This window comes from Lissotriton helveticus, chromosome 1_1 (genome assembly GCF_964261635.1).
Source record: "Lissotriton helveticus chromosome 1_1, aLisHel1.1, whole genome shotgun sequence".
NCBI lineage: Eukaryota > Metazoa > Chordata > Amphibia > Caudata > Salamandridae > Lissotriton > Lissotriton helveticus.
This window is the reverse complement of record NC_136057.1, coordinates 578,053,182-578,077,808: the sequence shown is the minus strand read 5'-3', so window position 1 is coordinate 578,077,808 and position 24,627 is coordinate 578,053,182. Positions and strand designations below refer to the sequence as shown.

At 44.5% G+C, this 24,627-nt stretch overlaps 1 protein-coding gene across 6 annotated transcripts in view; it reads left to right on the top strand.

Annotated features, from left to right (window-relative positions):
• ABCC9 (ATP binding cassette subfamily C member 9) overlaps positions 1-24,627 on the top strand; it is a 1,243,587-nt gene that overhangs the window by 1,066,966 nt on the left and 151,994 nt on the right. For all 6 annotated transcript variants that reach the window (XM_078674078.1, XM_078674076.1, XM_078674073.1 and 3 more), the window contains one exon: positions 14,102-14,180. In XM_078674078.1, coding sequence (XP_078530204.1) covers positions 14,102-14,180 — 79 coding nt within the window. The remainder of the gene's footprint in view (positions 1-14,101; positions 14,181-24,627) is intronic.

The window sequence follows — 24,627 nt, the reverse complement described above, 5'->3', positions numbered from 1 at the left end:
GTGGTGGGGGGCGTTGGTGCGGTCGTGGGGAGCGTTGTTTGTGTGCTGAAGCTGTTGTGTATGTCAGCGATCTTGTTGTGGAAGTAGGAGGCGAGGGAGTTGCAGAGGTCTTGCGACGGGGTGATGTCATTGATTCCGGCGTTGGGGTTGGAGAGCTCTCTCACGATGTTGAAGAGTTCCTTGCTGTTGTGTGCGTTGTTGTCCAGCCGGTCCTTGAATGCTGTTTTCTTGGTGGCGTGGATCAATTGATGGTGCTTTCGGGTGGCGAGCTTGAGGGTGGTCATGTTGTCCGGTGTTGGGTCTCTTCTCCAGGCTTTCTCGAGGGCACGGCAGTTCTTCTTGGAGCTCTTGAGTTCGTCGGTGAACCACGGGGCCTTCTTGCTTCCGGGTCTGCTGGGCGGGGTCCTCAGAGGGGCGAGTTCGTCCGTGCAGGTGCAGATCCATTTCGTGAGGTTGTCGGCGGCTTGGCTGGGGTTCGCTGAGCTGGCGGGAGGGTGCTGGCTCAGGGATGCGGCGAGTTGGTCGGCTGTGATCTTGTTCCAGCTTCTTCGTGCAGCCTGTTGCTGGTGGTGGTGGACCGTGGTTCTTCTGAAGGTGAAGTGGATGCAGCTGTGGTCCGTCCAGTGGAGTCCAGTGGCGTGGCTGAAGGTGATGTCTTTGCTGGACGAGAAGACGGCGTCGAGTGTGTGTCTGGCGAGGTGGGTGGGGGTGGTCACCAGCTGCTTGAGTCCGAGGGTGGCGAGGTTGTCAAGCAGGGTGGTGGTGTTGCGGTCGTTGTTGTTCTCCAGGTGGAAGTTGATGTCCCCGAGGAGGATGTAGTCGGCAGAGGGGAGGGCATGCGGGCTGATGAAGTCAGCGATGTCTTCGCTGAATTGAGTGCGTGGTCCCGGGGGTCGGTAGATCAGGGTGCCCCTGAGGGTGGTCTTGGGGTCGGTGTGGATCTGGAAGTGCAGGAGTTCGGCGGTTGTCAGGGTGTCGTCGGTGTTGGTCGAGATGCGGATGCTGTTCCTGTGGATGATGGCGATACCTCCTCCAGTCTGTTTGTCGCGGTCTCTCCGGATGATCTTGTAGCCCTCTGGGATGGCGATGGCGATGTCGGGCGCTGATGATTCGTTCATCCAGGTTTCCGTGAGGAAGGCGACGTCAGGAGCTGTGGTGTCGAGGAGGTTCCAGAGTTGGACGGCGTGTCTGTGGACGGAGCGGGTGTTGAGCAGGATGCACTTGAGGTGGTTGCTGCTGGTGTTCGGCTTGGTGGGCGCTGGTGCAGTGCAGGTCCGGATGCAGGTGAACTTGCAGGGCTGGCAGGTGAAGGGTCCGTGGGTGCGTCTCGGGGTGGCTCGGTAGCATCCAGGGGTTCGGCCGGTGTTGAGTGCGTTGAGGGTGGCGGCGTCGTACGTCCGGCGGGTGGGCTGGGGTCTGCGGGGGCCAGGGGTCCTGGCACTGGGCGCGGTCCAGGCGCGGACGGGCGTAGACGGGCTTACCTTTGGCGCACCTTCGGCGCTCAATCGGTGCTCCCACTGCGCGCGTCCGCTGCGCGCTCGCTCTGGGGGCGTCATAAGAGGGGAGCCGGGAGGGAGGGTCTGCGGGGAGCGCGGGAACCAATCGGCGGGCGGGGGGGCGGGGTCTCGTGGGAAACCGGCGGGAAAAGCCTGGGGGCTCGGCGGCGGCCCTGCGGTGGCTGGGGCGGCGCTGGGGCGGCTCTGCGGCTGGGGCGACGTGCAGTGCGAGGCTCAGGCAGCAGCTAAGGAGGAGCAGGCGGGGGGTGTGGGGGCGACCAGGCCAAGGGCGAGTGAAGTAAGAATTGGGTATTTTTATAGGGAGCATAGAGACAGTGTAAAGTACATGAGGTGAGATCATCATTTTAATAGTATCAAGTCTACCCCACCAAGACAAAAATAAAGGAGACCAGAGATTGAGTAAGGATTGGAGTTTCTGTGTGAGGGAAGCAAATGTGAGTTTGAGTGTGTCAGTAAGGGAAGAGAAAAACCAAATTCCAAGGTATTTGATTTTGGAGGGACACCATGTGAAATCAGTAGAATTCAACACATATTGATAGCAGACAGAATTTAATGGCAGAACTTCTGTTTTAGATAGGTTAAGTTTGTATCCAGAAATGGAAGAGTATAACCGAACTTCAGCTAGAAAGGGAGGGAGAGAGGTGACAGGGTTAGCCATATAAATCAAAATGTCTTCCGCATAAGCGGAGATTTTCGTTTCAATAGAAGTAAGTTTGAAACCATTAATGTTAGGATTGGTTCGAATTCTTTCCAAAAATGGTTCAAGACATAGGATAAACAATAACGGGGAGAGAGGACATCCTTGTCTTGTACCACGAGTTAAGTTAAAAAATCTAGAAAATTGGTTATTAACAAAAACACTGGCTCTAGGGGAGGAGTATAATAGTTTAACCAAAGAAATAAAAGTGGGACCAAAACCGAACCAGTGAGGCGTACGGAACATAAATTGCCAATTAATACGATCGAAGGCTTTCTCAGCATCTAAAGATAAGGCTGCTAATGGGTCTTTGAAATTTTTACTGTGGGAAATAACATTACAAAACATACGGGCATTATCAGCGGCAAGTCTACCCTTCACAAAACCAACCTGGTCAGTTTTAATCAAAAGCGGAATAAGGGAATCTAGACGGGAAGCCAGGATTTTAGCAAAAAATTTGCAATCATAATTAATCAGGGATATAGGACAATAATTTTTACATTGAGAGTGGTCTTTATCGGGTTTAGGGATGATAATAATTAGGGCATCCATGAAGGAGCCAGAGGCCTTTGCATCAGTGATGAAGGAATTAAAAAGTTGCAACAGTTTCGGTACAAATATGGCATGAAAATTAGAATAAAACTCGAGGGGTAATCCATCCGGCCCTGGAGCTTTTGATTTTTTGAGAGAGTTAATTGCTCGAAGGACTTCCTGAGGGCTAATAGGTTGTTCCAATTGGGCAAATTCATCAGGAAGTGACGGTGATGGGGGTAAACCGTCAAAGAACGAGAAATTATGTGCAGAAGGACAGGTATCATCGGTGTAAAGGGCTTGGTAATAATTATGGAAAACTTCTGCAATATCTTCATCTGACGTAACCAGTTTGTTGGTAGAGTCATTAAAAATAGGACCTAGATTCTTACGTTCAGATTTGATTTTTAGATAATTTGCTAACATTTTACCAGCCTTGTTTTGGCCCCCATGGGAATTTAGATTTAATTTTGAGTAAAGCGTTGCAAGCTTCCACGGTAGTGATTTTATTCAACTCAGTTTTTGCCTTTATGAGGTTCTGAAGGGCATCAGGAGATTTGGAGGAAAAATACATGTGCTCAAGATGTTTGATATTCTTGAGTTGGTCCTCATATTTAGTTCTATTAAGTTGCTTCTTTTTAGAGACATATGAGATAATGAAAGCACGTAGGGCCGCTTTAAAAGCGTCCCAAGTGGTAGGGATAGAGGTGTCTGATGGGTTATTTAGCGTGAAAAACTCGTTAATAAAGACAGTAACTTCTTTTACAAAAACATTGTCAGACAGAAGAAAAGTGTTGAACTTCCAACGGCTAAATTTGGAAGAAGTAAGGGTAAGATCAAGGACTGCATGAACAGGAGCATGATCAGAGATAAAAATGGAACCAATTTCGGATGTTTGGATGGAAGGGAGCAGGGATTTACTAACCAAAAGGTAATCAATTCTGGAGCGGGTCTGATGAACATTTGAAAAAAAGGTATATTCCAGGGAGTCAGGATTACACGTTTTCCATACATCATAGAGGGGATGAGAGGCAATGGCAGAGTGGAAACATTTATGGGTTTTGTCAGGGTGAAATTTGCTAGAGGAGAGTCTATCGGAAAAGGGATCAAGCCATTGGTTAAAATCACCAGCCAGTACAATATTTGGGCAATCTATGGAGGAAAGGAGAATTTTAATATTATTCCAAAAGTTGGGGTCAGGGCGAACAGGACCATAAATGTTAACCAAAACCAATGTTTTGTTCTGAATCACAACCTTAGCCATTACCCAACGACCCTCATCATCATGTTGAGAAGAGAAAATTTGAACAGATAGACCTTTATGAAATAAGATAGCAACACGCCCTTTTTTGGAGACAGCAGGAGAAAATACAACCTGACCCACCCGCTGTCGTTTTAGCTTGGCTGATTCCACATCAGAACAGTGAGTCTCTTGAAGAAAAACAACTTGTGAATGAAGTTTGGATAAGTGAGACAATACCTTTTGACGTTTGACAGGATGGCAAAGACCTCGAACGTTCCACGTGACGAACTTACACATGACGGAAGGCAATGGAGGGGAAATACACGTGGAGTTGATACACTGCAGGAGAATAGGTACAAATGAAAAGACAAAAATGAAAAGCATGACACATGAAGAAAATATCCAACACAATAAGAACAACTATAAAAAATGCACCCAGATATAAAGTACCGAATAACATGAGGAATATAAACAAAGAAAGAGGAAAGAGAGAATGAGTAGGGAGAGGATAATAGAATAGCAGACAAGCCAAGAAAGGAATATAGAAAGGGAGAAAGCAAATTAGGAAGAGGAGATGAAAGAGATAGACGAGAAGGAAAAGGTGAATAAACAGATCCACGCAGAAGTGCCTGGTCTGAGAAGGAAGAGGAAAACAAGACATCGGGAGACTAGAGACGCCAAAGAGAATACGGACTCCAGCGAGCAGTAGACAAGGAGAAAGGAAGGAAAAAAGAATTAGAATAACAGGTGAAAGGATGGAGCCTCAAAGAAAGGACGACGTATAAAGGAAATGACTGAGCAGGAGCCATAATAAAACATAATCGCAAGATAGGTACATTCAGGAGGATGAAAAGTATCAAATATTAGAAAGCAGGAGAATACGGCAAAATCTCAAGGAAAGACTGATGCAAAAAGGAAACATTGAAGGGAGTCAAAGTAAAACAGAACAGCAACAGTAGAGCATTGCAGTATGATGAAAAATATCAAACATTAGTGTCCATGTTAGATGAGGAAACACTTTGGAGATATGCGTGGAGCTTCTGAGGATCATCAAACGTGCGTGTACGGCCATTATGGGTGATCTTGCAGAAACAAGGATGGAGGATACCATATTGAATGTTCAATTGTCGCATTTGAGGACGATGATTCAAAAACTCCTTCCGCCGAGCATTCGTAGCGTTTGAAAGGTCTTGAGAGATAAAAATGTTATGACCTGACCATATGAGATGACGTTTGAGTCTTGCAGCCTTCAGAACAGTCATGAGTTCAGTAAATTCAAGAAAACGAATGATAATACCACGAGGTTTAGACGAATTGGAGATGACATGACCTAAGCGATGTGCCCTCTGGATGTTAAGAGGATGAGACGACGATTGGAGGTCCAAAAGTTCATGTAGGAATTTCCGTATGAAGGACACTATATCAGACCCCTCCAAATTTTCCGGAACACCATAAACGCGTAGGTTGTTCCTAAGATTTCGATTTTCAAGGTCCTCGGTGTGAAGCTTCAGCTTTTGGATCTCTTTTTCCAGTAGAGGTATCTTAGAGGAGACATCCTGAATGTCACTGACATGTTGTTCTAGATTTAAAACCTTGCCTTCCATAATGCCCCACCGTTCTTCAATTTGCTTGAGTTTCTCATTAGTAGCAGCCATGAAAGGCTGAAGACCCCTCACTTCCTCTAAGATGGAGTCCAAAACTGGGTTTGGAGAGGTATGAATAGGGGAAGGTGGGACATTTTTAAGACGTTTAGGCTTCGTTCCGGTGACAGAAGATTTAACGTTGTTTGCATCATGAGCCATTATGACACCGTGAGTGTGCACCAGAACCTAGGAGAGAGCGTGAGCTTAGAGGGGGTGCGAACAACTCACAAAAATCCAGAGACAGCAAAATCCGGCAAGGCTCAGAGAGGATGAAAAATATGAAAAAGTATCCACATGGAAACTCTCAAAATCTGCGAATTTCGGCGTTTGCGAAGTCAATTTGGCTTGATACATATGGCCCTAAATCGCTTGACTGAAATAGTGAAGGTTTTTATGTTCAGCCTCGTGCCCAAGGCTGCGAGCGGAGCCATATTAAACCTCACGACCACTGCTAGTGGGATAAAGTTAAGAAGCTAGCAGAAAGGGTGCAACAGCTCTTTCTCACATTCTTAATCCTATTACAGAACATATTTCCCCTCGATCCCAAGGGAAGGGCTCGTTGACCTCGGGCCATGACCTGCACTATCCCCTGGCCGCCAAGTCAGTATCAGCTCACACATCCGGAATGGAAATTTCTACCAACAACAAACATGCTTTTAATTCTCGGCTGTTTGGATAACATAGAACTGCCCACAAACCCAGTCATATACGGTGTTCCTTATAGACAAGTGTTGTCCGAGAATTTAATGAAATGGTTTAATTTGGACTCTGTGGCACCTCTCCCAAAAAAACTAACTGTTCCAGACCCCATGCACGCACATATATCCAAAGAAATTTGCTTTCCAATGCTTCTCTCATTAGACTTGAGCTGGGTCAAAACTCATTGCAGAGGTTATCATACTTCCCTGTGACTATCATGGGCAAAAAGGAAAGAGTGAGAGGCCGACAATCCCCATGCATCATAGCTTTAGGATCACTGTTCACAAGTTTTTTAGCCGACACATAACATAAGAACGTGCACTGCCCTGCAATTACATAACTGAACCTGTTTATGTGTTCCCTTCTGAATATTTTTAATATGTGCATCTGAGTTTAGCAGTAATAATATATTTCACAGCCTAATCTAGTTGTCTTTATAAGAAGACCGCCAACAACCTGTCCAAGACTAAGCCATCTAAATACATGCTTTACTCAAATTCAATTGAATCACACCCATTCCAAAAATCGATTTGTAATCCAGTTTGCAAGCATCAAGAGGAGGGCAGCAACTAGATAGTGTTGGGTGCCCCAACCTACTTTATCCTACTTGATCAACAAATGACTGCCTCAGTTTTGGACCTAAACCATTTTGGCGAAAAACATGTTATATAGAACAGTGGGGTATTCACTAAGCATTTTACATCCCTTTGAAATTTGGTAGGTTTGCTGTTGAAAGGGAGTTCAGGTCAAACCAAGCAACAGTAGTTTGTGGACATTCCAGCAGGCCTTGCTATGCCTTCTTAGTCCATGAACATATTGTTAGAGCAATGAACTCTAGGACAACTGAGTACCAACCTTCCGTAGGTCGAGCAGGAATGGCCTTGGGCTTGGCACTGTCAGGGTCCAAGTGTTGGTTGAATCTGATATAATCCCAACCCTCCCCCCCATTGTGAGTGACACTTATATGCAGTTATACACTGTTAACATTAAGCTAACAGCTGTGCAGAAGTCTCTTCGAGTTTCAGATGGAGGTAAATATCAAGGTTAGGAACCTACTGGAGAACCTCTGTTTGCCAAATACATTTATGGTTTCTAATGGAAATCCCTCACTCCTAAAACAACATACATTCAAAATGTTAGTACTCTTAGGAGAAGAACAAAACAATGTTACTGCTATAGGAACTACACAAATATTTTGCTTACTAGTACTCTTACCAAGGACACTGCAAAGATTTCTTCGAAAGACTAGAAAACAGGCTTTGCAAATAGGTAGGAGAACAGGAGAAGGAGGCCTTACTGACCCTGAAGGAGGATATAGGCACAGCACCAAACAAATACCCTTGAACAAACTAAGGGCTTAAGGTTTCGACTGAAAGGGAATTCAGAGGGAAAACAAACATGAGTAAATGCAAATACTGGGGGACATACTCTAGTGGTAGCTGAAATCCACATCAAGAGCACAAATTGCCAGGCACCCGACAAATGACTGTTGCCCATTGCTGTACTTCCAAACTTACGTCAAGGCAGGCGGAGAGTTAATAAACCAGTGAACACTGTTTTATTCTTAAACACTAACACACTAACTTAACGGGCTAATCACCATGTCCAGCATGCCATAATCTCTAATACCTCAACCTTAGTTTCCTTTTTGGCAACGTTCATGAGTGTGTGAATGTGAAATATGATCAGCATGTTCTCAGATCGCTTCCAAACCTAAAACTCCTTTCAATTACATTGTTTCTTTAAAGGAGACATGGACTCTGCTATTATTTCTTATTCCAAGGATATGCTGAAGACTGCATTTTAATTAAGATAAGTTAAAATCAATCCTTTGAACAATTAAAGCGTGAACACGCTTTGGGTACTCCAGTTGATGAAGCACTAACATTCTCTCAGACCAAAATATGATTCTCTGGGCAATCATTCAGCCTTGCCAAATCTTTATTACTTCCAGAATCCAAACTGTTCTAGCAGGTTACATTCCTTGTGGTCAAAACGTTGGCACACTATTTATGATAATACTTCATTAACCATGTTTTGAAAATAGATTCAGCGCCAAGACTCCATCCTACATCATTTAGCATTGCCACTTTGGTGGCACAGTCAGAAGGCAAAGGATATTAGAATTTCACATTAAAGAATATTATGAAAGTCAACAATAAATTACGTTGTTCTGTACTTGGCTAGCCAAGCAAGTTTAGTGTTTTTTTTAATTGTTTCCAGATATTGACCAGGCAAAGTTCTGAAAAAAACAACCTAATTCAACCTTTGTATTCCTCTCCAGATACAATTCGGCGATTTGTAACTGATTGAGTTTGAACTTTACTGGATAGTGGGATAAAAATGTCCTTTTTTGTGTGATCACCCCAATTGTTTTGCAGAATTCTATTTCTGTTTTTTAAACTCTGCTACTGTAGCACTCTCTAGTGCCCTGTGCATGTGCTTTGACTACTAAAACATGTAGAAATTGGTTAATACATTGTTGGACATTATTTAACTTCTTATAAGCCATAGTACATGGTTAAAAAAATACACCTTTGGCATAAAAAGTTAAAATGTCACCTGTGGACTGCAGCACTTCTTGTGCCATCCACTAGTATGACAAAGGAAAACAAGGCTTCTGGCCTACCATTGTAGCCTGACTGCTGCAGTGTAAAACCTGCAGTGCTACCTGATTAAAAAAGAACCCTCTATAAAAGGTAAAAACTTCCCTTTTAAACATTAGTAAGTCACCCCCATATAAGCGTTGCAGCCCACAAGGTAGGGTGCATGGTGTTTAAAAGTGGAACTCAGAAAATGTATGTTTCCACATCCGTATAGTCACACAACCCTAAAAGCTATCTTCACCGTGGCAAGTCTAGCTGTCCTATGTAAAAAACAAAGTACAGATTAAAATACTAATACTGCATGTCTGGAATAGAACCAGCTAGTTCACCACTAGTTTTATTAGTTATTAAAAATGCGATTTAATGGTAAATTTGCGTTATAATAAATATTAAGGAAAAGTATGCTTTAGAAAGTTACTGTTTCCCTGTGTGAACTGCAAGAAGGCTAATTAGCATTAGCTACGGCCTCCTCCCAGCCTGTGCTCAGCCCATGAAGAGGTGTGAAATTCCACCCTGAAGCAAACGATAGACTGAGATGAATGGGCAGAGATGACTCCACTGAGCTCCATATGATATGCAGGGAATTTCACATCCTGCATGACAGATCTGTCTGAAACACATGTAAACATTTTTCAACATTCAAAGGGAGTAAACAGGTTGCCAGGACAATTCTTGTTTATCCCTTTTCTGGTTCCTGAAGAACAGAATATCACTCATGGATGTCCAGGAGAGAATTTCCAAAGGACTAAACATGATCTTCTAAATATAACACAAACACAGTAGCTGTTAGTGTTCTAAAGTCCCTTTGGACACCTAGAACAGTATTGGGGCTATGTATAATGTGTCTATGCCCATGAAAGCCCTCATCCACCCTTAGATGACAAGCTTCATCATAGGGCCTCCTCTCAGACTGCCTGAAAGTAGCAGGGTAGCAGACTGCACTCCTTTGTGAGAAAAAGTGGAGTACTTAGACAGATGATTAATGAGGTAGACAGTCTATGAAGGGGTACATATGGTTCTATGTAGCAGCATGCAGAGTCAAAGCTACTGTTAAAACTACCTCTTGGTGAGTTTCTAAAACAGTTTATTCATTTTCAAATCCCTCCCTCCCCAGAATATAATCCATTTAGTGTAGTCATTTACTGAAGTTAAACACTAAGAAAAATGCTTACATGTAAACAAGATTTTTTAAATAGAATACCTTTGGAGAGGAAATACTTATCACAACTTTGCTTTCTCTTACAAAATACATAATTGTGAGCGGGTGTGAGAAAGTCACCCTTTTTTGCCATGATCACCCCTATTATTTGATTGACACTGGTGGTAACTGACTCTGACTATGCCCTGGGCTCTGCTTATCAGACCCAGGGCCAGTGCTCTGATTATAAGGTAAATGGTAATTAGGTCTAGTTTCAATTGGTACTAACAGCCTAGCTGTAAGTCCTTAGTACATAATAGGATAAGTAGGTCTAGAAGCCCAGTAGAGGTAATACACTTAATTGTGTACTACTGTACTGTCTGCTGTCATTTTAAAGGCGACTCTGTCTTTCTGACTGCCTTTACATTATAAATATATGCAAATTCGAATTTGGAATGAAAAGTACTTCCAAAGTCTCAAATATCTTATTTTTACATATAGGTCACCCCTAATGTCTCCCCTAGGTGTGACAGGTATGGGGTTCATTGTAACTATAGGCAGGGACACTATAAAATATGTTTTATATGCCTTGGTGAGGGACAACGTGCCAATTGTATTTATCCCCATTGCAGTACAACAATGGCTCCATAGGAAAACATGGGAATGTTTTATAAGTATAACTATTGGAAGAAACGAGGTAAAAATGATAGCTACAATACATTCAACAATTTTCCATTGTTAGATTTATTATAAATATCCCAGAAAATAAGTTATAGAGCTTTCCTTTCTGTAAACCAAAATCCAGCCTTCCAGCCAGGGCCGGACTGGCTACCGGGCAGTTTGGAATGCTGCTGAGTTGGGGACTGATTTCGTTCATGGAGACCTGCGTGTGCTAAACAAAATTTGTTTTGCTTTAATTATTTCGAAGCATACACAGGTCTCCATGAATGAAATCAGCCCCCAGCTCGGCAGCATTCCAAACTGCCCGGTAGACAGTCCGGCCCTGCTTCCAGCTGCCCTTTCCTGATTGGCCAGCTTCTGCCAGGCTGAGCCAAGCTGTCTTAATGATGTGGAAATTGACCTGATTGGAGGCAAAGGATTCCCTGTGGAAGGAGAACTGCAACCTGCAGAGCACAAGACAGGATGGAGGTGGAGTAGCCAAACTGGTCTTCAAAGGGAGAATGACAGTTTAGGGCAGCACAGGCTCATCCCCACAACATTCACCCCCAGCCAGACAGGAGCCCCAGTAGTGAGATTAGTATAGGGAGTGGAAGGGGAGTGTTAGGAATCTTAGCCATACAAGTGGGTTGGCTTAGCCAGAACTACCCCTTCTGGAGAGAGTTTCTCCATTTTTGATTATGGAAGAAGAGTGCTTTCTGGGCAAAGACTATGGAGGAAGTGACAATAACTGAGGGTGGAACTCTTCCTCGCATGGGTCAGGGATGCCACCTTGCTTGATGCCTAGGAACAATGAATACATATGAGAGAGCTGCATGGCAACTCAGATCCCCTGCATGAAACAACAAGGAGAAGGACTGCACTGCTGGAACCATCATCGGCACCCAAAGGACTGCACTCTGAAGGACTGCACCTGCTACACAATCTGGAACTGCAGCCCTAAAGACTTTGTCTGGCTTCATAAGGAGTAGATTACCTGCAGCAACAGGTTAACATAGCTCACCTGCACCATCTCCACCAAGAAGTCCCCAGCCTACAGTGCGCCCAGTGGACTTTTAAGTATTTGGCCAGGTGCATTGTGAAAAACGTAGTCCGATCATCCCAAAGACCATCACAGAGCTTCTTGACCCTTGTATTTGTGTTTTGGGCAACTTGGAATCTCAAAAGGACCTTCTGGAAGGAGATCCAAAGGTTTGGAGAAGATTGGAGAATTTTTGTTACTAAGCTCCACAAAGTGACCGACTCATTGACGTGAGTCAAGCCAACAACGTCGAACTGTAACCCAGCCTGGATTTCAGGATTGTTCTGCTGAAAGCTCCAGAGCTCCAAAATTCCAGGATTTCATTAAGGCCTCGTTGTGACCCAAGCTGCTGTCGTCGACTCGAAACCTGGCCTGACGAGGAGCCTGACTTGATGTTGAGAGAAAAGGCTTCAGAAAAATGACTGAGGGTCCAATAACGATGTCGTTAGGAAAGGCACCGGATGGGATTCGGTATTGCACAATCTGATTTGGAACACTTTTTCTCGAACAAATTGTACAGATTTCTCAACCACCAATTATGATGCCCGGAAACCATGCAGGCAGTCCAAATCGGTTCTGAAAGGCATTCGGACATCCTGAGTCTTTTGGAGTCGAATTGTACACCTCTATGGACTATTTCCAGACGTGCAGTTACGATGACCAATTCGGGCAGCCATTCTGATTCGAAATGGCTGCCAGAATCATTCTTTGGGGGACCGTTGCGGGCGTCCCTTCACCTGGAGATGTACGAATGTAGCCCATGGGGGTACCCAAGGAACCCCTCTTCCCAGCCATGCACAATGTTGCCGGCATTATGGGTTGCCTGCCAAAGGGTGCTAGGTTGTCCACAACCACCCCTTTTTTCAATGTGAGCCTGTGTTCTCGTTCAGAACACAGACTCCCATTGAAGTCAATGCGAGTCCAACCGAACAATGTTGATAAGCATCATAATTGGTCGTCTAGACTTGCAGGACCGATTCGTTCAGAAACTAGTCCTGAAACAATTAGTTTGAGACAGTGCAAAGGTAAACATTTGACTGAGGACTCTTACTTAGTGTCTCCTAAGTTAAGCCTACTTGCTCGCTGCCATGCATAGGTTTGAGCAAGGGAATAATTTTTTTAGACTTTCACTGAACCTTTTATTGTGTTTGTGGCCTTATTATGCGGTATGTCCCTACTTATCATCCAATATTGATCCACATTCGAACAGAGGGACACTTGCACTGAGAGAAACATTATGATCAACTAATTCAGTCAGTACCACCAAGGCGAACACCATTTCATCTTATAACGCTGTCTGCTACAATTTAACTTAGGAGGCGGAATAAAGACCCACAAATTCCCACTTGTAGTGTAAGTGCATAACAGACAAATCAGCAACCATAAAGACTGGCTGGTGAATCAATCTTTCCTTAATCCTGCTACAATAGAACAGGGTAGGTTAGAAACTAGGTTTGTGCATGTGAACGTGATAAAAATTCAGGCAAAGATTCCAAGAAAGTTTTCACCACACTTCGATTCAGTCATACGCCTCCCCTGGCCACTAAGTAAGGATCAGCATGACTCTGAGAGGCTCCCTGGCAATTTCATACAAGGCCTGCTACCTCCTTGTCCATCCAACCCAAACCTCAGAGTGGTTTCCTCATTCCAGAGGTCCAACCATGGGGACCCCACAGACGTTTTCCTGTCCTCAGCCAGACATGACCTTCTTACACTTGGCTTTGCTGGACAGTGGTTGCTCTTCTCTGCAAAGAAAAGGGCAGTAGCATCACAGTTGCTGAGAGTAGCAGAAAGTAGGACAATGCAGGGACAATGATGACACGTGTAGAGACAGAGGTACAAACCATAAGTAACCCTATGCTGGCAATCCTTCTTCCTGACAAACTGTAATGGTGATGGCAATGGCCTTTACATGTACTGAATCTCTTGGCAGCCAGCCTGAACCAGATACTCTGTCTTTAAATATTTGTGGAAATACTGAATGGAGTCATTGACTGGCATTAGCAGCTCTCACATTGCTCATACTCCTAACTTGCTACTGCCTCGCTCCACCGAGGTCTAAATCAAGGCCTGTATGTTTTATGGCCGTTAGATTGACATTAATTTAGCAGACTCTTCTATTCTTGAAATAATGAAGTACTAGCTGCCACAGCCTACATGTTTTACATTTTGAGCATGTTGATATTCACAGACATTTTCCAATCTGACGTTTCCTTTGTGCATAATGCTGCACAAAGTTATTATTTGTCACTAGCGAGCTACTATCTTGTTGGCATAATAAAAAATGTTAATGAGCATTTTTCTGAAAGAAGCGTCATTGTCTTGCAGGTTGGAATTTGCGGTCGCACTGGAAGTGGAAAGTCGTCCTTGTCTCTGGCATTCTTCCGAATGGTGGACATGTTTGAAGGTCAGCTCTAGAGATGATTCACTGAGCATGTTCAATCTCACTCTCTTAACTTGCCTTTGAAGTACAGCTTACTGCTTACGGTACCTACAGCACATTGTATATCTTAATGCTGCTTGCGATGAGTCTGGTCTGAAGCATTGTGGCTTGCTTGAAACGCGTGTGGGATGGACGCCCACACTCCATTGTGTGAGAAGCTACTCACGTGCCTGACCACACAGAATTGCACCCAAATTCGGTATGCTGAAGTGGTTTAAAATGTGATTTGGAATAACATCCTTTTCTCTCTTGTAGGTACCAGTTTCCTTGGGGGTAGTAGTGATGTCTACATACACCTTTTAACAATAAGAGCTAAAGAACACGTCAATTTAGCACCGCTGTACTTTGTAATGGAAGTATCTTGCCATACCAGTATAACATGTGTTACATTTATATGTTACAAGAAGTCTTTCACAGACACATTTTCTGATTTTTATTGCAAAAACGGAGTCATAATTGTTCAAGAGGAGGACTGTTCATTTTTTGTTTGCAAGTGACCTACCTTAATGAATTAGTTGGTTCCTTTTCAGCTACTTAGTTCTTCTATGTGATTTCTATTGTCCTGTTAGACAATTATTTCTCAGAGTTCACAGAAAAATGCATTGGAACAATAGCTTATATCCTTGATATTCTGGTGTTGTACAGGAGGAGTGTGTGTTGGACGGGGAGGATGTATGAAGCTCCGGTTAAAAAGGGTCGTGCTTGGCTATTTAGTGCATGATGCTATTTGGGTTGTTTGAGCTGTTTACCAAAATGACAAACAAGCCAGTGAGGGGGCTATTCACAAATGTAAACTTACATGTGAATACATTTACACGTGAAAGTCTAAGTAACTTTACTACTTTTAGCTAGTCACTATTTACAAGGGTAAAGTTATTCAAAATTGTAGACTGACACATCCCTGCGCCCTGAAACAGGGGTTGAAGTCAATAAATCTGTAACAAGTGACTGTAAAGTTACTACTAGTGGTGACTTTACTACTCTCTGCACATTTGCTGGAGGCCCCCAAAATCGGGGCAGAGATCTCCCTGTGTTAAAATATACAATTATATAAAGTTTATTAACGTTTAAAACATTAGTTCAAATATTTGTATGTTATATTACTACTCATCTAATTTTAAATTAAATATTTCAATAATTTAAGTATTTTAAATGCATTTATTTTTTGAAAATATATTTACAAAACACCTAAAGTAAATGTCTATATTTATTATGTATTAAAAGATACTGCACTGCTAATGTGTAGAGAATTAATATGAATTCATTTAATTATAAAAACTACATTTAAAAAAGTGAAATATTTTATAATACAATAATATTTATTTTTACCTATATTTATATTTTATACCAATAAAATCCATCAATATATATGTTAAAAACAGTGAAATACATTATTTATTTTAACATTATTTCCTGTGGGGTTTTATTTTCTATGGGCCAGGGAGGTTGCAGTAAGTCGCTATGGGTGCTCCTGGACTTACTCCATATCTGAGAGGGATTATATTTACTGCTATTTTGGGTCATGTTTGGCTGCAGAAACTAAAGAAGGGCAGTTTTTGAATAATAATGGGCATACTCTTTTGTGGGTGGGTGCATGTCCCTAAAATTCTCTTTAACCCTTCTTAAACCCCTCCTTACTCCTCAGCCAATTTCTCCACTTATATTCATATTAAATGGAATACAATTCCTGACATTAAGACAGCAGTTGAGGAAAAGAGAGCTGAAATTAAGTCTCCTTGAGCCAGCCCTGATGATTGCTACTGTTGATTGGATGCCCATGGAGTTCACAGAACTAGATGGCCTTGACAGAGGCTTAGATTCGAAGGAAACCAGTGGATCTAAATGTACAAGCCAAATGATGACAGCAACGAACTCCCAAAAAGTCATCACCACCATATGAAGCAGAATCAATAGAGAGCCAGGCAATCAGACAAAGAAGGCCTATTGAGGTGGTAGACAATTTGGCCCTCATTACAAGTTTTTGGGAAAAGGGCGAGCTATTTAACCAATGTGGTAAATATCATTACCCCTATTCCCAGTTTTGAACAGGAAAATGAGGCATAACGTGCTGGATCAGTTTTTAACTTATCAAATTCTGCATCTTTTTCCTTTGTTCTGGGGCTTTTCCACTGATGACTTTTGGCACATGTTACCTGCCGGAATTTATCAGGGAAAACTGCACACAACTTTTAATTCCAACGCCTGTGTGAACACATATTTGCGAGGGATCTAGTTCAGCTGTAATCAATCAATCATTTGTAGAGCGCACTACTCACCCGGGAGGGTCTCAAGGAGCTAAGGGAAGGGAGGTGGGGGAAGCAGCTACTGGTCGAACAGCCAGGTCTTGAGACGTCTCCTGAAGGTCAGCAGGTCCTGGGTGTGGTGCAGGTGGGCGGGGAGGGTGTTCCATGTCTTTGTGGTGAGGTGGGAGAATGATCTGCTGCCGGTGGTCGTTCGGCGGATGTGTGGGATAGTGGCGAGGGCTAGGTCGGCGGAGCAAAGCTAGCAGTTCGGGGTGTAGAAGGACAGACATTCGTTGTGGTATGCTGGTCCGGCGTTGTGGAGTGCTTGTGAGGGTGGGTGAGGAGTTTGACGGTGATCCTCCTGTTGACCGAGAGCCAGAGGCAGATCTCTAAGGTGGATGGTGATGTAGCTGTGGCAGGGGAGTCCGAGGGTGAGATGTGCTTAGGCGTTCTGTATGCGTTGGAGTCTTTTCTGGAGTGTAATCGTGGTTCCTGCGTAGAGGGCGTTGCCGTAGTCCAGCCTGCTGCTGACGAATGCTTGGGTGACCGCTCTCCTGGTTTTGGTGGGGAGAGCGTTGAGTCCAGAATGAACCCCAGATTGCGTGCGGGGTTTGTGGGTGTCGGGGCAGCTCCCAGCGGGTCGGCCACCAGGAGTCGTCCCATGCGGAGAGGGTGGGGCTGAGGATGAGGACCTCCGTCTTATCTGAGTTCAATTTCAGTCAGCTGGTCTTCATCTATTTCACGTCGGCCTTCATTCCCTCCCAGAGATTGGATTTTGCGATGGCCGGCTCTTTGGTGAGGAGAGGATCAGCTGTGTGTCGTTGGCTTATGAGACGATGTTGAGGTGGTGTGCTCGGATGAAGTTGGCGAGCGGTGCCATGTAGATGTTGAACAGGGTCGGGCTGAGAGATGATCCTTGGGGTACGCCGCAGGTGATTGTGATGGCTTCGGATCAGAACGGGGGGAGGCGTACTCTCTGGGTTCTGCAAGTGAGGAATGAGGTTATCCAGTCCAGTGATTTGCCTTGGGTTCCTGCGTAGTGGAGTCGCATGCGCAGGGTGTGGTGGCAGATGGTGTCGAAGGCGGCCGAGAATTCCAGGAGGCTGAGGGCCGTGGTTTCGTCCTGGTCCAGTATGGTCCTGGACAAAACCACCATGGTTTATCATGGTAAATTTAATATTGGTACTGCAGCCCAGAAAAAACGACCAAGTTTATTTATAGACTTTAAAAAAATATAAGATATGTGACAAATATTTTAGAACAGGTTCCTCTAAAAAGTTGGTTGTTACCTACCCAAAGCCTTTAGAAGCCCAGTTGTTTGAGCTTCCAACTATCCAGTATGGTCCTGATGTCATCAGTGGCGGCGATGAGGGTGGTCTCGGTGCTGTGGTTGCTGCAGAAGTCGAATTGGGAGGAGTCCAGGAAGTTGTTCTCCTCCAGGAAGTGGGTCAGTTGTCTGTTGCTGGTCTTCTCAATTACTTTTACCGGGAACGGGAGCAGGGAGATGGGTCGGAAGTTCTTGAGGTCCCTTGGGTCCGCCTTGGGTTTCTTGAGGAGGGCGTTGATCTCGGCGTGTTTCCAGCTCTCTGGGAAGGTGGCGGTCCCGAAGTAGCTGTTGATGATCTTTCAGAGTTGGGGTGCGATGATGGCGCTTGCCTTGTTGAAGATGTGGTGGGGGCAGGGGTCGGAAGCTGAACCGGAGTGGATGGTGTTCATGATTTTGAGGGTGTCTTTATTGTTGATGTTGTTCCAGGAGAGCAGAAGGTTGATGTGTTGCTTCCGAGCCAAACACAGCACCGAGACCGCCCTCATCGCAGCAACAGACGACATTCGAACACTACTGGACAACGGAGACACAGTCGCCCTCATCCTCCTTGACCTCTCCGCAGCCTTCGACACAGTCTGCCATAGCACCCTGATTCAACGACTCAAAAACATCGGAATTCAAGGAAAAGCATTGGACTGGATCATTTCGTTCCTCGCTGGAAGAACTCAGAGAGTCCGCCTCCCCCCTTTTAAGTCAGAGGCCACCGAAGTCATCTGCGGCGTCCCGCAAGGATGATCACTCAGCCCCACCCTCTTCAACGTCTACATGAGCCCCCTCGCAACCATCGCACGTCAACACAACCTCAACATCATCTCCTACGCTGATGACACTCAGCTGATCCTCTCACTCACCAAAGACCCAACCACCGCCAAAACCAACCTACATGAAGGGATGAAAGAAGTAGCCGAGTGGATGAAGCACAGCCGTCTGAAACTGAACTCGGACAAAACGGAAGTCCTCATCTTAGGTTCATCCCCTTCCGCCTGGGACGACTCTTGGTGGCCAACGGCCCTAGGAAAAGCCCCCATACCGACGGACCACGCATGGAACCTGGGCATCATCCTGGACTCCTCACTCTCGATGACCAGACAAGTCAACGCCGTCTCATCTTCATGCTTCAACATCCTACGCATGCTCAAAAAAACATTTCGCTGGATTCCCACCGAAACAAGAAAAACGGTCACCCACGCACTGGTTACAAGCCGTCTGGACTACGGAAACACCCTTTACGCCGGTTCCACCGCAAAACTGCAGAAACAACTCCAACGCATCCAAAATGCTTCAGCCAGACTCATACTAGACATCCCCCGCACAGACCACATTTCCGTCCACCTGAAAGACCTTCACTGGCTCCCCGTCAACAAGAGAATAACGTTCCGTCTCCTCACCCATGCACACAAAGCCCTATACGAACTTGGACCTGATTGTCTCAACACGCGCCTTTCCTTCTACACCCCCACCCGCCAGCTGCGTTCGTCCAACCAAGCCCTCGCCGCTGTTCCGCGCATCCACAAAGCCACCATGGGGGGAAGATCCTTCTCCTACTTAGCGGCCAAAACCTGGAATTCCCTTCCTATCCACCTCCGCCTTACTCAAAACCACCTAGCCTTCAGAAAACAACTTAAAACCTGGATATTCGATAAGTAAACCTCCCCCCCCTTCCTCAAGCGCCTTGAGACCCTATGGGTATGTAGCGCGCTATATACATTCTGACTTGACTTGACTTGACTTGGTGGGTGTTGGATCGGGGGTGTAGGCGTCTGTTGTCGGTTCCTGGGTGTCAAAGCTGTTGTGGATGTCTGCTACCTTGCTGTGGAAGCCAGGGAGTCGCAGAGTTCTTGTGACGGCGGTACGTCATTGGAGCTGGAGGGATGTATATCACTACAACGCATGCTTTTACAACGCATACCATTACGACGCAGGTTTTACAACGCAAGTCGTTACAACGACTTGCATTGGGGGCGCTGGATATTAATAGTTTAATTTACTATTACAACTCCAGTCCCCGTGGATAGTAGGGAAGGTGTTGGATAGTAATTAAACTATTCCCTATCCTAGAGCGCCCCCCAGCGCAATTCGTTGTAATAACTTGCGTTGTAAAAGTTGCGTCGTAATGGTAGTACGTTGTAAAAGTTGCGTTGTAAAGGATGTTTCCCGAGCTGGAGCTGGTAATGAGAGCCATAAAATAGAGGCAGGGACAAATCAAGCTCGCACATAACAATGGAGTAAAAGCATCACGAAGCAGCTGGGACAGCAATCTAATTTCATGCTATGTTTAATCGGTGGCAACCGGCACAGATGGAGGGATGCGTGGTGGGGAGGGGGTAAATAAAAAATTAAAATAAACGTATCTCCTCACCGTGTTCTCCTCGCCGCGTCCTCCTCATCCTGTCACTCATTCTTGTTCCTTTGGCTGGAACACAAAACAGGAAGCACCCAAAAAGCACCCAGGGCCCCCAGAGCCAATCACAATGCTGCAATGCTACTTTGTGATTGGTCTGAGCACTGTGGTATGGCGCTCAGATGGGACTGGGAGCCAAGGCATGTTCTTCACCCAGGCTGTAATTCATCCTGGGTGAAGCACTTCCTCTAAGTGCACCTGACAGTTTGCCCAGCCTAAGATGGCCGACCAAACATTTATGCATACTTAGGAAGTGAAAACCACACCTCCCCTCCCCTGCTCTGTCAGCAGAGCAGCTCTGTCTGCCTTGTAAAACTGTCACGCCCACAACAGGAAAAAATAAAGTGAAATAACATTGAGTTATTAGCATTTTATTTTTCCCTACACTGCTGAAAAAGTAGTGGGGTGATGCTCCTCCGCCACTTTTTATAATGATGCTGACACTATGACTCCTATCCCTCTGCTTTTTCTTCCCTTCTCTCCGATTGCTTTATTAACTCTGGTTCATATACTATGCTCTTCAAGAGTACATGTTCTACCGATCTGCCTGACAGAACAGGTACAAAGTGTTTGCCAGTATTGAAGAGATAATCATGGTGAGGCTATTACCAAATTTGATATACAGCTGCCTCCAATAAATGATAATTTGACTGCAATACACATTTCTGATCCTAACAAATACAAGTGGAAAAATTAGAATGTTGCATAATACACAAAACATTTATTATTGCCTGAACCCTCCTTGATGTGTTGAGTCCTTCCTTGAAAACTGAAGAGTGGAAAATGCAAACTGTCATTTCTTTCCCATAAGCACCAGTTGCTTGTTACTCTTTGTTGGTTGTAATACCATCATATACTTCGTGGCCTACGAATGACCCCTTATACAGAGGAGGCTCCCAAATTGCCAGCGATCCTTCCGCCAGAAGTCTAAATGTTGGCTCTCAGTAAGTGAAGGTTGGCCCACTGATTTAAGTAGACAAACAACTCTACTGCAGACGTAGAACACTTTGTCCTTTAATGATAATTTGAATGGGGTGAACATGAAATTACTACTCCATCCATTTGAATAGGGAGTTTCCCACATCATTTATCCTGCTACCCTCTCTCAAGGGACCAATCAGTCTTTAACATACCTCTTCCTCAGAACACTTTGTCCTTTATTGATAATTTGCATGGGGTGAACATGAAATTACTACTCCATCCATTTGAATAGGGAGTTTCCCACATCATTTATCCTGCTACCCTCTCTCAAGGGACCAATCAGTCTTTAACATACCTCTTCGTCAGATGACAAAGATTGCAAGGAGCCGCTCCCCCATTACAAACTATTGCAAATGACTTTACATTTTACTCATGCCAACCAGTGGTAGGGTGCTCGTTCTTTCCCTTGCAACATGATTAAATTGACATACCCTAATTGGCATATTTAACATACCTTAGTATGTAGCGTTCGAAGTGTCCCTGCGGCCTGTAAGTTCAATGTCACCAGTGAGCTTCAGCATTCATTGTGCCTCCAACTGAAGTGACTATGCAAAAATTACGGCAGAGCTGCCACCAGTAACCAGGCTGCATAGGCCTAAACCTCAAATTCGACTTTTCAAAATAACACCTCTTGACAGGTCTAAAACTCTACTTCAAAATATTTATGTCACCCCTGATTAAAGCCACAGTGCTCAATAAGGCAGGGTGCATAGTATTTGAAAGTAGGGCATGTAGGAGTGTAATGTTAAACATGTCTTTATAAAGTTTAGGCCCTAAAAGCCATTTTCACTACAGCAAGGTTAACTGTTCTATATGAAAATATTGGGATACAATAGTTAATTTAATATTGCTACTGCAGCCTAGAAAAACTACCGAGTTTATTTGTAGACTTTAAAAAAATATATAAGATATGTAACAAATATTTTAGAACTGGTCCCTCTAAAAAGTTGGTTGTTACCTACCCAAAGCCTTTAGAAGCCCAGTTGTATGAGCTTCCAACTATCACCTGGGAGCTGAATAGCCACTTTAATAAGGTGTAAACTTGCTCCTAGAGTTGAGACAAAGACCTCAGGTGTGGAAAGGTGTTTTTTTCTCTGGTAGGCTGACCATCTGGACTGTGCCCAGGAACGTAATTAACTCCAAAGGGACCTACCGATTCACAGGCATGTCCCCTTCCTTTGTCCCAAAGGCAGCCAGGCACCAGGCCCAGTGGGAGAGGAGCTGCCCCTAGAACTAATTTTGAGTGACGGCAGCAGAGGAAGGGGTTGTCATTTCCCTGGTCACACCTCTAGGGTTGGTGCAGGGGCTCTGCACAAAGGAAGAAAGGTTTTGCCATGTTGGCTATGGTCAGAGAGTGGCAATGTGGGACCGTTCACCAAAAAACACACATGAAGTGCTGTAAAAGTGGGAACTTATACCCTATTGATTAGGAAGGGGCCAGGGCTTTGCCCAATTCCCAGTACGTTACTGGGCATAAATAAAGCTTCCTTAGCACCATCCTCAGAAAACCGCTGGACCTGTGGAAGATTCAGAAGAAGGACTGCCCTACTGTCTGAAGACCTGAAGAAGACTGGACCTGAACACCTTGCACCTAGGACCCCAGAAATGACTCCAAGAGTCAGTTGTCTGGCCTCCTGTTTGAGCTACGGGGCTACAACAAGCTTCAAGAGGCGTTTATCTGCTTTCCATGTGACCAGTTACAACTGGACCTGCCCTAGACCCTACTGCTGGCCTCTGCTGGAGTGAGTCTTGACCCGAAAGTACTCTATCCAAGATCCTGGACCCTTGGCTGGTGTCAAAGCGTCTAAATTTTCATGAAACCTAGGACTTCAAAACTTTTTACCCTTAGAACCGGCTCGGGACCAGTACCAACCTAGCACGCTGATCTGCCAAGAGTGCATTGCCGCTAGGATTAACTTTGTCACGTCTCTTACTACTTTTTTCTCTGCATCAGCAACACTGATTCACTGGACCAGCTGCTTCCTGCATCTACAACGTCAAGCTCTCTTCAGCCACAGTCTGCATCCTTGCCCAGCTGAGGATATACAAGTCCCAGAAAAGTTTCTAAGTCCAATCATAGAAAGCTTCACTGGACCAAGCCACCACCACTTGTATCCAATCAATAGTGAGGGCTGCTTGGGTGCAAAACCTGACCTTTTCCTGCTGTGAGCTTTCCCACCTATGTCAGCTGCACCGAGACCTCAGACTTCAGCTCCCTGTCGTTGACAAGCCCAGCTTTGGCCACAGCCTGCTCCCTTGCCCAGATAAAAATGTTTTGCTCCGAAAAAGTTTTCCTATGTGAAAGTAAATTGTTGACCACGCCGAATGTCGTCCTTGTATCCAACATAAGCTCCACCACGGTCAACGTTAAAACGTAGCAACTAGATGACGCGGTTGTTGCTTAACTCTTTTGATTTCAATTTTTACATTCAAACTTTAAACATGTGTAACTCTTGTTCTACTTATTGGATCTTTTGGTGACATTTTATTTATTAAAGTGCACCTTATTTTTCTAAATTGGTTTGGGATTTTTCATATGTTGTGTTTTGAATTTACTCCTGTTTGAGTACTGTACAAATACCTTACGCATTGCCTCTAAGTTAAACCTGTCTTCTCTCTATCATATCTACTAGGAGGTTGAGCTCAGGTTAATTTAGCGACTTTAAGGATTCACTCTGACAAAGGTGGAGAAGCTGCATTATTCATGAACAATTTAGATCTAACGTCTGACGTAACAAATGAAGCCTACAGATTTTATCGCTAAACGTCAGGAGGGAATCTAATTATATAAGGAGGACTAAAATACTACATTATATGGCCACTAAACATGGAGACATTGGTTGGTCGCTCTTTCACAAGAAACACATTTGACACCAACAGAAACTGAAAAACTAGAAATTACTGTGTGGTATAGGTTGTTGTTAGTAGCTGCACAGATAGCCAGGGGACCACTCAACCACCTCCTGAAGAGTCAGAAACCTCGAGGGTGTGCGATCCCCTTCGGCAAGCACCTTCTGCTTAAAGTATTACTTGCTGAGTTGGACCCACATGGTTGATATGCTTTTGCTAAAGTAAAATTTGCAAATGAGCTCCTGATCATTGGATCAATATACACATCCAACTTCTCATAAGCTGTTTTTTTCAGTATTTGACAGCCTTCTTTTAGAGTTTGGTAGAACTAGAGTGATCGTCAAAGGTAACTGGAACCTAGCTCTGGGAATTATTCTGGACAGAACAGGATCCATTGATCAGAATAATTACTTGGACAGAATGCTAATAACTGACATTCTACAAGATAACTCCCTTGTAGCCATGCTGTGCCTTCTTTTTTTTTGTTGAAAAGGACATTTATTGATAAAATATAAACCATCTCAATAAATATAGTAAATACAATCTTAACGGTAAAATTATGATACGTTATTATGGGAAGGGAGGAGAAGGGAGAAAAGGGGAGGGAAA